Raw genomic sequence first — 16,081 nt, forward strand, 5'->3', positions numbered from 1 at the left:
TTGTAAACAGGAAACAGGTAACAGCAATTTTAAGGCTTAAACTATTACAAGAAGATTAGGCTAAAAGATTACGCTAAAAAAAAGTGGAATTTCAATAAAATTAATGCAAAGAGCCATACCTTAACGCCAATAAGTACTCTCCAAAAGTTAAGTGTTTAATTAGAGCCTATTACTTGAAGTTTATTTATAATTATTAAGTATTTATTTTAGGTAGACTGCGAAAACTGCTGTTCAGTCACATTAGTCAGTTGTTCCCTCCTACAGAAATGACCAATCTGATGTGGAGAATAGTAACAGTTTTTTGTGGCGGAACAGGCTATGCACAGACAAAGACAGTATTTGTTAAATGGGGTTCTCCTGTTTTATGATGCTTGTGGTATCCATGATGACGTTAACCATATTTTAATCTCATCTTGTAAATTTTTCATACGACCGTTACATTTGAAGGGAAATGTATTAGACAATAAGGCTTTATCCTTGAGGAATGTTTTGGGTTCTACTCTTGCTTCATTTTTGGGCCAGAAAGAAGTTGGTCCAACTACTAATAAATTTTTCTAGAATTAATAAATTTGAAAATGTAGTTTGATTTGTTAATTATGGTTTCTCTTTTATATATTTCGTACTGTAATGTTGGTTCTTGGTTCGTATATTGATAGTAAGTAATTAAGTGAGTAAACAGTTTGATTTTCAGTCATAAATCAAAAGACAATGGAGGGGATAAAAAGCAATACAAGGAAACAACAAGGCCAAAATAAGCAAGATGACGAAGCACAATAAGACATAAGCTTCAGTGTTGTCACCAAACAGAGGACGTAAAACAAAAGGCATAAATAAAGAGGTGGGTCAAACTAAAAAGGCATCTTAGGACAGCCTCAATTTCTATTAGGGAGTCTCATAAAGCGTATCTCTTCTTTAAACCATTGTTTTTCGACCATGGTGGCAGGGGAAGCGAAACCCTAGAATATCTAAAATAGTAAAAATGGCTATGCTGTTTTTTATTATAAGAAATATGTTTTTTAATGAAGTAACAGATAAAACACAGAATAAAGCAACGGAATTGTAAGGGATTGACAAATACTTACGAGAAAAACAAGCTTAATTCCAAACTACTGAAACATATACAGTTCTTAATTTTTGATCAACAAGCTAAAAAATGGATTCCTTTGTTCCCTGAAGATTTTGAGCTATCATCAAGCCTAGGTACTTTGTATTTTCTGATGGTGCAATTACAGATTCACCTAAATTATCCTTTCTGCTTTTAATACGTGATAAAAGTGAATGACCAAAGCCTAATATTCTAACATAAGCAAACTGGTGGTTGGCACACTAGAGAACGGCATAAATAATGCAGAACATATTTAAAAAAAAAATAACTAACAGCTGTAGAATCATGATGTGAGGAGCGGGAATTGGCAGTTTTACCATTTTTTAGCATTGGTTGTTTTTTTTTTTCGAATTAACCTTAGTGCAAAGTACATTAATCCCTGAAAAGAAACTGACCTAGGGTTTCGATACTCCACTAAGTCAAATAAAAATCTCCAGTAGCCAAACTCCTTAGGCATCGAATAAACATTAAATACGTCCAAGGATATCCAAGGATAATATGGGAAAAGTTGGAATCAGACGCTTTGGTTTCATAATTAGTTGGCATATGGGCTGTCTACAGACATAAGCCATCAATGTGGCTTTTTGCTTTTTCGCACTTTTTAAAAACGGTTTTGACATGACGGTTTGACATGAGACAAGTAACAAACAAGATAAGTGACATTGAGAATCAATATAGACATGGCTGTCGCGTAGCTATGACGGGGCCTGGCCATGAAATCAGCTACATAATATTTTTTCTTCTTAAAACTGGCAAATTGACATTACTGACAGCAAAAACGATCTAAATAGGTCACAGCTTTAAGAAAGAATTTTTATTTTTCCCAGGGCGAATGTATCAAACCTTAGGTTACGTCATGACATCAAAAAAAGGCTCAAATTGTCAGTGGTTAGACTACAAGTGACAATGAGAATCCATATATAGAAGCCTGCTGCGTGACGAGCGCTGGAGCTCAGTGGCAAACCCGCCAGGCTCTTGGTACATAGTGTCTATATAATACTATAAACTTATTAGGCGCAATGCCAAAAGGTTTGCGGCTAATTGAGAAAGTAAGAAAAGAAAGCGCGCCGAGGAATCACAAGAACAGCGTGAAAACAGGTTTGCGTCTCAAAGAGAAATTATCAAAAAAAAAATCGTGCCGAGGAATCACAAGAACAGCGTGAAAACAAGCTCGTGGCTAAAAGAGAAATTACCAAAAAAAATCGTGCCGAGGAATCACGTGAACAACGTGAAAACTGGCTTGAGGCTCAAAGAGATAATGCCAAAAGAAAGCGTGCCGAGGAACCACAAGAGCAACCTGAAAATTATCGCTTGGCATTCAGGTACAGCCCAATCGATGATTATAGCTTGAGCAGATGTGTTCAAATCGGGACTATGTCTAAAATTTGTCCCTATTGCAAGGCCTTGAAATCCAATGGTGAAACAATTGTAATGTGTTGCGCATCAGGAATAGTTAAACTTCCTCAACTGGCTGCACTACCAGTGCCATTGAAGACTTCGTTTTTTATCAAACATCAGAAAATATAACTCATGTTTCCAAATGACGTCGTTTGGTGCCCAAATAGAAAATCAAGATCAATTTATGCCTACTTTCAAAGTAAAAGGGCAAATTTATCATAGAGCAGGGTCTCTTCTACCATTCTCAGATGAGAATCATAAATTTTTACAACTATACTTAATCAGTGATAGCAATTCTGAATATGACATTACGGCCCGTGTCTTCCGGCAAACTTTGAAATCACTGATAAACTACATAGTAAAACTTAAAGTGTTTGGGTCAGTGCGATGCTGGATGTACTCAGCGGAATGGCAAAAACGAGGATTGCCACACGCACATATACTAATCTGGCTACATGATAAAATTACTTCTAATGAAATTGATGATGTGATTTCCGCTGAAATACCTGATGAAAATGTCGATAAGGGCTTATATGGTATTGTGGTAAAAAATATGATACATGGACCTTGCGGTGCACTGAACGAAAAATCACCATGCATGGCCAAAGGAAGGTGCACAAAGCAATATCCTCGACTAATAGTACCTAAGACAATTACTGGCAATGATGGTTACCCACAATATAGAAGAAGATCTACTGAAGATGGTGGTCAGATAGCAATAATAAAGAAGCGTAACAGTACCACCATCGAAGTAGATAACCAGTGGGTTGTTCCATATTCCCCTTTATTATCAAAAACATTTAATGCACACATAAACGTTGAATATTGTAACTTCGTGAAGGCAATCAAATACATATGTAAATACGTCAACAAAGGCAGTGACATGGCAATTTTTGGCTTGCAGTCCGAAATCAGTGATATCGATGAAATCGTACGATATCAGGCTGGAAGATACATAAGCAGTAATGAAGCTGGTTGGCGAATTCTTTCATTTCCGATACATGAACGAAGTCCAGCTGTTGTTCACTTAGCGGTACATTTACAGAATGGTCAACGTGTTTATTTTTCGGAATCCAACGTGCAACAAATAGCCCTGAATCCACCGGATACAACATTAACTGCTTTCTTTTCGTTATGCCAAAATGATTCTTTTGCAAAAGAACTGCTGTATACTAGTGCCTTCGTATTACACGTGGAATACTAAAAATAAATCATTTGAACGTCGAAAACAGGGTAAGTAAGTCGAAGGCCAGCCTACCATCTTCAAAGATACCACGATAGGAAGACTCTTCACCACTCACCCCAATCAACATGAATGCTTCTTTCTACGCCTGCTTTTGTTGAATGTACCTGGTCCGACGTCCTTTGAGTATTTGAGAACTGTAAACGGTACTATACATGACACTTACCGTAGTGCATGCCAAATTCTGAATTTATAGGAGAATGACCAACACTGGGATAACTGCATCAATGACACGTGCGAAACGTCAACTCCATGTCAAATTCGTGCATTGTTTGGAATAATACTAACAACTTGCTCTCCTTCAGCTCCTACAGAGTTATGGGAAAAATATAAATCGAAAATGTCCGAAGATATACTCCATCGAAAACGGTTAGAGACGTCAGATATGACTTTTGATTTTACATCAGAAATTTATAATTACACTTTAGTTATTATTGAAGATTTGTGCTTATGTATGGCAAACAAACCTCTTCAGGATTTGGGAATGCCTTCACCTAATCGTACCGCTGCTGTTTCGACATGTGTGGAATTGGATTGTGAACATAGTTACAACACGAGTGATCTATTGTCGTATGTACAAAATAATATTTCTAAGTTAACGTCTGAGCAAAAAGACATTTATGATACGATAATGCATTGTGTCGATAACAACGTTGGAGAAATCTTCTTTTTGGATGCACCAGGTGGTACTGGTAAAACGTTTGTGATAAACCTGATTCTGGCATCAATTCGATCAAAAAATGATATAGCGTTTGCAATTGCGATTAATTATCCAACATTATCCGAACATTAATCCAATATCTTTTTCTGTATGAAAAATCAACTTCTTATTTTTATGGAGGGTAAAATTACTTTTACATATTTCAGTCAGACTATTCAAAATGCCTAGCATTGTAGACCATATTTAGAAATAGAAAAAATAACGTAGAAACCTCTTGTTATTAAATATCTATTTAGCCACATTGTCTTTGTTGCAAACCTCTGTTTCGGCTAATTTATTCGCAGAATATATATTTCATATCATTTTCGGCTAGATTTTTGGTAGATCTTTGGAAAACTGTATTATGACCAATATTTTATAAATAATAATTTAATCAAACATTTTATTATTTTTTTTAAATAATGCATCATTTATAAAAATCACATTATTTTTAGAAAATTAATATTTCAGAATTGTTATAAAATTTCTTTCAACTTCAGACTTAAGCATTAAAAACATAAATAAAACATAGCAATTTTTGAAAAGCTGTGAAGCCTTTTAAGACGGTAACTCTGATTTCAAGTTACAGCTTAATGTAATCCAACTTGATTCTAACTATATCAATACAGTTATTTTAAACTTCCAAATTTTCTGTCGTGGGTGTGGGTTAGCTCAAATTATTTACAAGGTAAAATTCCATTTGATTTCAATTTCTTTCAGTAAAAAAAGAACTATCAGGAGCCATAGTTGCCAGGTTTTCGGCAGAACTTAATGCCCAAACCGGCGCAATCACTAGCCCGAAAATAGAAAACGCTAATATAACCTTATTAGGCCCTAGAATAAACAAAAAATTACTACCTCTCCACTTGTGCCGTCGTAAAAGTGATTAGTGCATTACTGAAAGCCAAAACTAGATGAAAATGAAAAAGCAAATTGTCCTTTACACACTCAGTTAATTGCATGTATATCTTATTGTAGCTTGCACCAACTTTACCCTACAAAAATTAAAATTTAAAGTTTCATACAAAGTTTCCAAAGGAAACTAATAGTACTAAATCCCGATTTACAAGCCATTTAAGAATTTGGAAAATTTTGCTCACTACAACTTTTTGTAATTAATTGCATTTAGTTGATTAGTAAGTGCTGTTATTATTTTCTACTGAATGCATTTTGGACAACAAAATTAGTTTTACGGGGACTAACTTCAAATTTGTAAGAAATGGTGAAGTCTAGGGATCTAGCTTTCCTTCTCTATGCGCCTGTGTCGTTAATTTTGTACCAAAAATTATAATTCAAATGAAAAAAAATATAAATAAATACAAAATCTTGCGGCTCCATAGCACCAATTAAAAAAAAGTTCCAACACGAAGATTTGTAATCTATCTTGACCGATAAATACCCCTAAAAATTCCTATAAATAAAGTACAAATTACAAAAAAAAATTACAATTAAAGTACAAGTACAAAAACTCTGACGCAAAATAAGGAAATAATTAATTTAAACGAGTTCAATAAGAACTATTGAACAAAATTCCATAATTGCAATTGCCTATTCAGCGCAAACAATCACAAAAAAACAAACACTAAAAGCTTATAAATTTGAAACAGATTCAAATGGGACTAAAATTCTTTGTACAATAATAAATATTATATTCTCTACACCTAGAGTCAAAGAGAAGAAAACCGAAAACAAAATTCTTTCCTAAGTTAAGGCAGGCATATAGACAAATTATTTATGGAATTTTTTTAGCCCTACAAATAGGAAAGGAGTGGAGGGAAGAGCTGAAAAACACCCTTGTGGAAGTGAAGGCTCAAAATTCACTCCTGAAAGTTTAAATCTCCCAATATAAGGGTTTTTCAAGACAGTAAAAAGCCCCTCATCCAGAATGCTACCAATACTGTATTGTTTCTCACCATTTCTTCAATATAGAATAAATAAAATAAAAAAAAGCTCATTCCTCTGTTCTTCTTGCGCCGAAGCAAGAAGAGCAGAAGCAAAGTTACTTTTTTTCAAAGTAACTATTAAAGCTGTTTACTGATTATCTCAAAATATGAAAATAAATGTTTACCCATACAGTTTAAAAAACTAGGCAAAAATCCAGATTCTATCATAATCTTATTAAAAAACAATACTATATAAATTTAGAAGAATACCTAGTAAGAAACAGAAAATCCACCTATACACTGCTTTGTTCCAAGCGTTTAGCTTACCACTGGTGAATTTACTAGAAAAATATGCGTAATAGGCCCAGGGGCAATAATTGAGAACAGGTACTGTCCACTAAATGGTTTGTTTTTTTCTCTAGTTGGGAGAGAATAACCTTTATCGTGTTTTTTTTTCGAATTTTACATGTCAGGGGAAGGGGCAAGGGGACTTCAAATCTTGTGTTGAGGAGGGCAAAATTTTGCTGACGCACTAGTAATTCAATTAACAAGAAAAACGTCATCTGCTTAGCATAATATCGATGAATTAGTATCTTTATAAGTTCAAAAAAATAAATAACAAAAAATCAAACCCAACTTCGCAAATCCAGAATCGGATACTGCTTAACAGATCCTTAATGGGGGGGGGGTTGCTAAGAACATAGAAAAGAATTTATGGCGGAATATCCTAAGTTTGTTTAAAAAAACTCAAAATATGTAAGTCAAACTTGCGCTATAAGAAGAATGTGTAAACTTGAGAATGAGCGGAATAAGTTTCTCGGGTATGTACGTGTTAGATAAAATAGCTATTATTATTTTTTTTTTTCTATTTTCAAAATCATTCCCAAATTTATGAAGAAGAAAGTTTGCTTGACACCTTGGTAGCAATTCATGAAAATTAAGGGGATAATTATGAAGGAAAAATTAATTAAAGGGAATGGAAAATTATGAAGGGATAAATTAATGGAAAAATCAAGGGAATAAATTTATGAAGAAGAAAAAATGCTTGGTAGCAATTCATGAAAATTAAGGGGAGGGGGTGAGAGCAAAGATTCTTTTCAATCTTTTTACTATGAAGATACAAAAGAGTCTTTCAGAGCCTGGGTGGGTAATCTGGTTTTTGTTTATGTTTTTTCAATGAAAATACCGAGGAGAATGCATTTTTCAAAACTTAGGGGGTGGGAGCAATTACCCCCTTCAATTGGTGCCCTTGTATATCCCTAAAAAAGAGGAGAAAGGTACCATAATTAGATCAGCTACTTGCTGATGCATATTTATTCATTGAATATCAAATAGATAGATAGATAGATAGATAAGTGTATTTTAAAACCAAATATACAGCCATTAACACAGTACAATAACATAAATGAAAGACACAAATAACATAAACGTCGATGTTCAGAAATTAAAAGTGATTATATTTAACAAGAGAAATTATAATTGTGAAAGTAAATTTTGGTTTAAGGGGGAGGAGATACAAGTTGTAGATAAATTTGAGCATCTTGGATATATTTTTCAAAGTAATGGAAGATGGAATTCTCATATAAAGGAAACGTTAAACCGGGGAAGAGCAGCAATGTTTACAATTTTCCGAATTGGATCGTGAACAAAGTACAACACGAGTGATCTATTGTCGTATGTACAAAATAATATTTCTAAGTTAACGTCTGAGCAAAAAGACATTTATGATACGATAATGCATTGTGTCGATAACAACGTTGGAGAAATCTTCTTTTTGGATGCACCAGGTGGTACTGGTAAAACGTTTGTTATAAACCTGATTCTGGCATCAATTCGATCAAAAAATGATGTAGCGTTGGGAATTGCGTCGTCCGGAATAGCCGCAACGTTGCTGCCTGGCGGAAGAACTGCTCATTCAGCTTTGAAATTGCCTCTGAATGTGCATTCTACAGAAACTCTAACGTGCAATATTTCCAAATCATCTGGGATGCGTAAAGTATTGCAGCAATGCAAACTTATTATTTGGGACGAGTGCACAATGGCACAAAAAAATCGCTCGAGGCTCTGGAGCAATCATTGCGAGATTTGCGAGGAAATTCGAAACCCTTTGGCAGCACATTAATATTTCTTGCGGGAGATTTCAGGCAAACATTTCGATTAGCTTTTACAATCACCATCAACAAGGCTCAAGGGCAATCATTAGAAAAATACGGTATAGATCTTAATACAGATTGTTTCTCCCACGGACCATTGTACGTTGCATGTTCGAGGGTCGGTAAACCTGACAATCTATTTATATGCACAGACAATGGGACAGCGAAGAATGTTGTATATTCGCAAGTGTTACGTAGTTAATTTATATTGTATATGTATATCTATCTATCTATCTATCTATCTATGTATATAAAAATAAGTTGTATGTATGTATGTTTGTTTGTTTGTAAAAAGAGCGTTTGCATATGACGTTATTATAAGTATATAAGGCTTTGTATATGCACAGACAATGGGACAGCTAAGAATGTTGTATATTCGCAAATTTTACGTAGTTAAAAACATACATATATCTATTTATATTCACAGGTGGGACACAGGGACACAACTACAATGGCGCGTAACTAATATGGCTCGTAACGACTTACGCGCGGGGGGGATTGGGGGGAGAAGCGCCCCCACCAACTAAGTATTGGTGTGGTGCGAAGCACCACACCAACAGCTAGTATATATATATATATATATATATATATATATATATATATATATATATATATATATATATATATATATATATATATATATATATATATATATATATATATATATATATATATATATATATATATATATATATATATATAGGGTTACTAGCCAGTCACTCTTATTTGTATGTTCGAATTATTTTTCTTTGTTAAAGTCAGAAAAATTATTTATCTATTTAATGTTTTCTTTGGAATCATTGCAAAGTTCAAATTTGTTTGTATTGAGTTAACTGTGGAAGTTTACTATTTTTAACGTCAAGCGAATGTAAATATTTGATTAAAGATATCTCTGTTATTAAATAACGAAAAGTAACTCAGTTTCTTAGTTTTTTGAATAAATTAAGTTCTGTGATAAGTTTAAAAACTTACTAAAGGTAAGTAATCCAAGCCTCCTTGGGGCTTCACTAAAACGCTTACTAGGTATTGTCTTATAAATTACTAGTACGTAGCTGGAATCCCTTGAGTATAAAAGATTTAAGACACAGAAGAGATTATATTATACACTCCACATATTGCTCCACACTCATATTGCAAAATTAGGAAGTCCTGGATGGACGTATGTCCATCCAGTTAATTGAATGTGATACTCTCTTAAACAAATTATTTTTTTTTACCGGATAAGTTGAATGTGGCATATAAAGAAGGACCCAATGAAGCAAATCTATTAGTTCTGGTTGAAAGCCCCTGATTGAGTAGCTATTTTTTTAAAGTACAATGAGGTTTTGAAGCTTTTATACTCAAAATAAGGACTCACTTTTAAGCTAATTATAAATTGAAACTTAAGCATAAATGAAACTTTAAAAAAAGGTAAGAAATATGTAATACACTTAACAGTATGGCTATTTTTAGTTTAGGATCCTTGGTTGGTGCTATCAAGAGCCAAGACCAAGCCGTAGGACTGATTTTTCTGATTCAATTGTTGTGAGGATTTGTAGAATGTAAGTTCACAGCTCAATACTAACTGAGCTCAGGGATGATCCATAATAAAATCACAAAAATAAAAACAGTTGAAAACAGATGCAGGAAAAGTGAAAATTTGACTTTTATTCTGACAAGAACCACAAGCTAAAAGACACCTTTTTTACTGCAAAAATTTCAAGTAAACAATGAAATAAGCTTTAGGTATATATGGTGCAGAGGGGCTTATATTTATTGTATAGAATATCTTAATAGCTATTTCTCCAGTGAGTTAGTATTCTAGTGCTTTTTTTCTTATGTAGATCTTTTTTGTTTCTGTGTGGGTGTTTTTTCTTCTCAGCTTTGTTTTGAAGTTTTCAATTTGATTATGCTTTCAATTATAATTTTATATTTGATTATTCAATAAGCTATGACTTGCTTTTAATTTGATTATGCTTTCAATTATAATTTTATATTTGATTATTCAATAAGCTATGACTTGCTTTCAATTTGATTATGCTTTCAATTATAATTTTATATTTTATTATTCAATAAGCTATGACTTGCTTTCAATTTGATATTAATTATGTAAGATTTAAGGAGAATTGATTTTGCAGAAGATTCAAGTAAAAACACATTACGTAACACACATAAACATAATTAAACATGCATAACGATTCCCATTGTTACCATGTTCTTATGTTAGCATCAGCTTATGCTTGCCAAAGACAGTCAATTATATTGACACGATCTATTGACGTAGGGGCATGGTTACCTTAAAATAAAGGCTAACTTAAGTCACATTATAAATTCCAAAAAAGGGTGGAAGATCATCATACTTATTTTTTAAATCAATTATTTGATGATGCGAAAATATTTCTTATACGATGTCAGATTTCAGAAGTTCCAATTTAATTTTTAGGGTGAAATGCTGCGCTCTCTTTTGCTCGCTTGTTTATTTGGTAATATAGTGAAAGCTCAGCAATTGGTGCTTATTGGAGGAGGTTTAACTGATGGAAACACAGATGTTTGGAATAAGGTGGTTGAGCTTGCGGTAAGCTAGTTTGGTTTCTCTCAAATTAAAATTTTTTTGAATATCTGTAGCACATTTTATGAGTTTAGTTTTTTTTTTCAAATTTAGATATCCAACTGTTATTCGGGAGAAAAATAAAAAGAAAAGAAGAAGGAGAAGAAAATAGAAGAAGGCACGACGAAAAACAGCTTAGTGTGATCAGAGAATAAGATCTTTTACATGCAACTTCGAATACATAAATCGGGGGGTCCCTTAGTGAGCACTAATGGGATAGGCTTACTTGACTTGACCTAATGCTCCTGCCGAAATGCTTCCGGCGTCGAGAGTGATGCTACCTGGTGCCTCCGTTTGGACCTGTCTCTTGCAAGGATGTGGACATCTTCCTGAATATTTGCCATGACTAAGAAGGCACCTGTCGTGTCCTTCCATCTGGTTGGGGGACGACCTCTTGGGCGTTTCCCGCCATGCAGCACGGGATCAAAGTCAAAATCGTTCGTGCGGGAGTGTCGGGGTGCATGCAAAGGAGATGTCCGTACCAGCGTAGTGTTCGTTGGACTGAGAAGGGCGTTAGAGCAGTTAACGCCAGGAGGTTCTCGTTGCTAACAAAATCGTGCCAGCGTATTCCTTCGATGCGGCGAAGATGTTTTTTTTGGGCTATATTTACGGTGCTAAGCACAGACTGAGTGGCTGGCCAAGTTTCGGCTCCGTAAAGAATCACGGATCCCACCGTAGCATTGTATATGCGCATCTTGGTCCTACGGCTGATAGAAGGTTTCCTCCAAAGGGCACTCAGCGATAGCTAACAACCTAGTAAGAGAAGTTAAGAGACGAAGTCCCCTAGTAAGAGAAGTACCATAGTAACAACTACAATACCCCAGAAGTCCTAAAAATAGTGTAAGATCAAAACAAGAAGTACGCTATTAGAACCGCCTTGTCCGAAACCCTTATACAGGAGACTTTTGTTCATTGACTTGAACAACAAGGAACATCTATTGGCTTGAAAAACAAGAAAAGTGGCTTCAACCAAGATACTCTGCACCGAAAGCATCCGTTTTCTTCTCGTTTTTCTGTCTCAGTAGCTAGAGGGGCATTGGAACATCGTAAAGAATTGTTTAATGGCTAATTTTAAAGGAAATTGATGTATTTTTAAACCTTTTTTAATTAGCAAAAATTATTTTTGAAATAGAATATTTTTTTTTGAAAAACTGCACTTTGTATAACACCGGAGTAGCAATTGTTACAAACAACGTCTTGCATACGAAGATCAAAATTGGATTTTTAACATTATAAAAAGCATTTAGATATAGTTATATAAAATGCAGTAGTTATTTTTAGAGTTTATATATAAGGACCGAAGCTGTATCGCATTAAAACTTTAAGGTGCTTACGCTTCCTAAAATCTATCAGTTCAAGATTAGATTTTCTTGTTTTAAAAATTTCAAAAGCAAAAATTAATATACCCCCTATATTTACAAAAAGGACAGAAATAGAATCATTGAAGAAAGACATTCAGCGACTATGATTTCTGAATGAAAAAAGAAATAACGGAAAAGAAAATAAGATTTTGTGCTTTCTATAATGATATTCATGCTATAGGTCATTCCGGTTGTAGTTCGGTCATGGAATTATGGTAGACGGGGATCGCTCTAATAATTATATAATTGTTTTAATTTTTGTTTCCAGTATTTAGTTGAAACTCAGATTCTTTTATTTGTCATTGTATTTGTCATTGTCTTATCTGTCATTGTGTTGTACCCTACTGACTTCTTGCTGTTTTCACTTTTTTAAATATTTATTTTAACCACCTCCTCATTTTTTTTTTACATAAATGGGCTAAGAATTATGACTAAAATTTGTCGCATTTCACACAACGCCAGCGCTACGTGTGAGACATTTTCATCTCTGTATCAGCATTCTGTATGAAATATCTGCTGAGAATAGAACAAAGTGAATTAAAAAAATATGTATATTTTTCTTGCAAATTAGAAATTTTGTGTGCACGTATAAGCGGTACAAACCATTCTAATTTTCCATTATTATCAGTTTTATCATATATCACTACTAAACCGAGCTTTGCTTGTGAAGGGAATTATTTACGTAAAAACAATACTGAGTGTAAATGCTCTTGGGGAATTCATAGCCCCCATACCTGGATTTATACAAGAAAAACTTTTGTGTAGTTTTTATAGAATTCGTTTATTCGACAAAAACACAAAGTGGAAGGTAATTTTTGAACTCCAGGAGTCAATTTTCCCTTCCGTTTGGCATCTTTGGCAATTCTTAATTTATTCAAGGTTTCTGCCGCAATAATACCAAAAATTGTTCAGATTTTCGGGATACTTTTTGTCAAACGATGCCAAACGGATAAGTAAATAATTCTAACTTTGTTTTTCAAATACTTTCAAATTTGAAATATGATCACTTATTTAAATGTGGGTAATATGTCACAATATAATGTTACACACTCTGTGGTAATACTTTGACTTATCCTGTATCTTTCCTTACACAGCGCTATGGGGCTGCCTATGTTTTTATTTCGGCTCTCTGTGGCCCACTGATATCAATACTATTTATTAACATAAATCAGACAACTCACAAAAAAATTATTTTAATGAAAAATTTTTTTTTAATAAATCATAATGCATTAAAAGTTTAGTACAACAAATTAAGTTTTATAGGGCCAAAACCCATTCAAAATTACGAGCAAATGAATAGTGTGATACCTGGGTCTATTAGAAAAAGAGCTTGGTTCAATTATGAGATTGAGCATCCTGTGATGGGCAGGGGAGTTAGGGGAAATGGAAGGAGATGTGTACTGCAGCATAAGTGGTGAATCTGGCCGAAAAAGGTCGAGTGTATACTACATTCACCTTAGCTCACCCGAAAGCTTGTTTCGAAAGCTGAGCAGCAGCGCTTACATTTATGATTGTTTAATGTGTTTAATTAATATGATTGTTTAACATGTATTTATAATGGGGATAATTTATGGGGATAAGTTATCCCCTGGGGGCATATAAGGTATGTATAGAAAGGGTGATCGTATAACCTTTGGAGGAGAGATATTGGATTGGTAATCAAAAGTTCTAGTGCCCTTTTTAAGATTCAGAGTGATCGTAGGGTGGATACCCCCCCCCCCCACACCTCGCATTTTCCCAAAATGCATCTGATATTAATTTTAAGATGGTCATTTGTTGTCGTAGAAACTTTAAAAACAGCTCATTCAATTAGAAATTGAAAGGGTCCTTTTTAATAGTTAAAAGTGATTGAAGGTCAAAAGCCCCCTCCCCAAAGCCCAACAATTCCCAAAACATATCTAATCAAATTTTGTGAAAGCCATTTTATTCAGTGTAGTTGAAAGGTCTATAAATTATGCCGTTGACAACTCCCATACCTTTTCAAGACCAGAACATAATTTACACTTTACTGAAAAAAACTGGCTGTGGATTTTCAGTTCAGTTTTCATATATATATATATATATATATATATATATATATCCTTAAATTTTTATTTAATTAATTAAATTATTATAATTTTTAATTTATTAAAGTTAAAAAAGTTAAAGTATTTTGAACGTATTTTACTTATTTAAATCATACAATAATTGTATGATTATTCAAATGAGTCAAACTGAAAACGAGCAAAAATTAACATGAGTAGGGCTGACAACCCCCATGCCTTCTAAAGACCATCACATAATTTGCACTTTACTGAAAACAAAATATATTTAAAATGTTCTCACTTTGTTTTTAATTTTTTAAAATATTTTTACTAGATATATCAAGGGGGAAGTCCTCCCCCTTGTACTCCAGTTACAGCGCGAGTGTCTGGTGCCCTTTTAAGAGTAACAAGAGATTGGAGAGCAAGCAGCCCTTCTCTCAAGCCAGTTTATTTTCCAAACGCATCCAGTCCAAATTCTGAGACAACCATTTTGTCCAGCATACTAGAACGGTCCAGCAACTATGCCTTTAGGCATGTCAACCCCTACAATATGCAATTGGCCTATTATACTTTAAAAATAAATGTTGCTCTAAAGATAAATCAGAAGGTATTTTGTTAAATGGTTGCCAATGAGACACCTCAGAAATATATTGAGAACGACTGGGATATTAAGTTGAAACTTCTGAGGATAATACTATTACTACTTCTGTTCTTACAATTTGAATAAATAAAAAGAGTTTAAGCGTATCCAGATTGTCAAAGTCTTATCAAAACCAATCAGTTATGAAGAAATGTCAGTGTATGTCAACTTCACTGACAATCCACAGTCCTTTGCTTGTTTTTTTTTTTTTTTTTTTTCAAATAGTTCGTGGTAACGAACTGTAGTAAGGAGCGACCCGGCTCAATAGTAACCAAAACTCTAAAAAATGAAATTTTGATACCAATAGCTACATCAAAAGAATCGCATTTTAATGCTGATTTTAAATATATAAGTTTCATCAAGTTTAGTCTTACCCATCAAAAGTTACGAGCCTGAGAAAATTTTCGTTATTTTAGAAAATAGGGGGAACACCCCCTAAAAGTCACAGAATCGTAACGAAAATTACACCATCAGATTTAGCGTATCAGATAACCTTATTGTAGAAGTTTCAAGCTCCTATCTACAAAAATGTGGAATTTAGTATTTTTTGTCAGAAGGCAGATCACGGATGCGTGTTTATTTGTTTGTTTGTTTGTTTTTGTTGTTTTTTTCCCCAGGAGTGATCGTATCGACCAAGTGGTCCTAGAATGTTGCGAAAGGGCTTATTGTAACGGAAAAGAAATGTTCTTGTGCCCTTTTTAAGTAACCAAAAAAATTGGAGGGCACCTAGGCCCCCTCCCACGCTAATTATTTTACCAAAGTCAACGGATCAAAATTCTGAGACAGCCATTTCATTCAACGTAGTCGAAAAATCTTATAACTATGTCTTTGGAAACGAGTTACTCCCCCAAAGTCCCCGTGGGAGGGGCTACAAGTTACAAACTTTGACCGGTGCTTACATATAGTAATGGTTATTGGGAAGTGTACAGGCGTTTTCAGGAGGATTTTTTGGTTGGTGGGTGGGGTTGAGAAGAGGGCGATATGCTG

At 34.0% G+C, this 16,081-nt stretch overlaps 1 protein-coding gene across 1 annotated transcript in view; it reads left to right on the forward strand.

Moving 5' to 3' along the window:
• The first annotated feature begins 9,345 nt into the window (after positions 1 to 9,345).
• LOC136039814 (cyanophycinase-like) overlaps positions 9,346 to 16,081 on the forward strand; it is a 34,254-nt gene continuing 27,518 nt past the window's right edge. Inside the window, exons 1-2 of the mRNA XM_065723721.1 lie at positions 9,346 to 9,459; positions 10,905 to 11,036. Of these exons, the coding sequence (XP_065579793.1) occupies positions 10,911 to 11,036 (126 nt within the window). The 5' untranslated portion in view covers positions 9,346 to 9,459; positions 10,905 to 10,910. The remainder of the gene's footprint in view (positions 9,460 to 10,904; positions 11,037 to 16,081) is intronic.

This window comes from Artemia franciscana, chromosome 20 (genome assembly GCF_032884065.1).
Source record: "Artemia franciscana chromosome 20, ASM3288406v1, whole genome shotgun sequence".
NCBI classification, from domain to species: Eukaryota; Metazoa; Arthropoda; class Branchiopoda; order Anostraca; family Artemiidae; genus Artemia; species Artemia franciscana.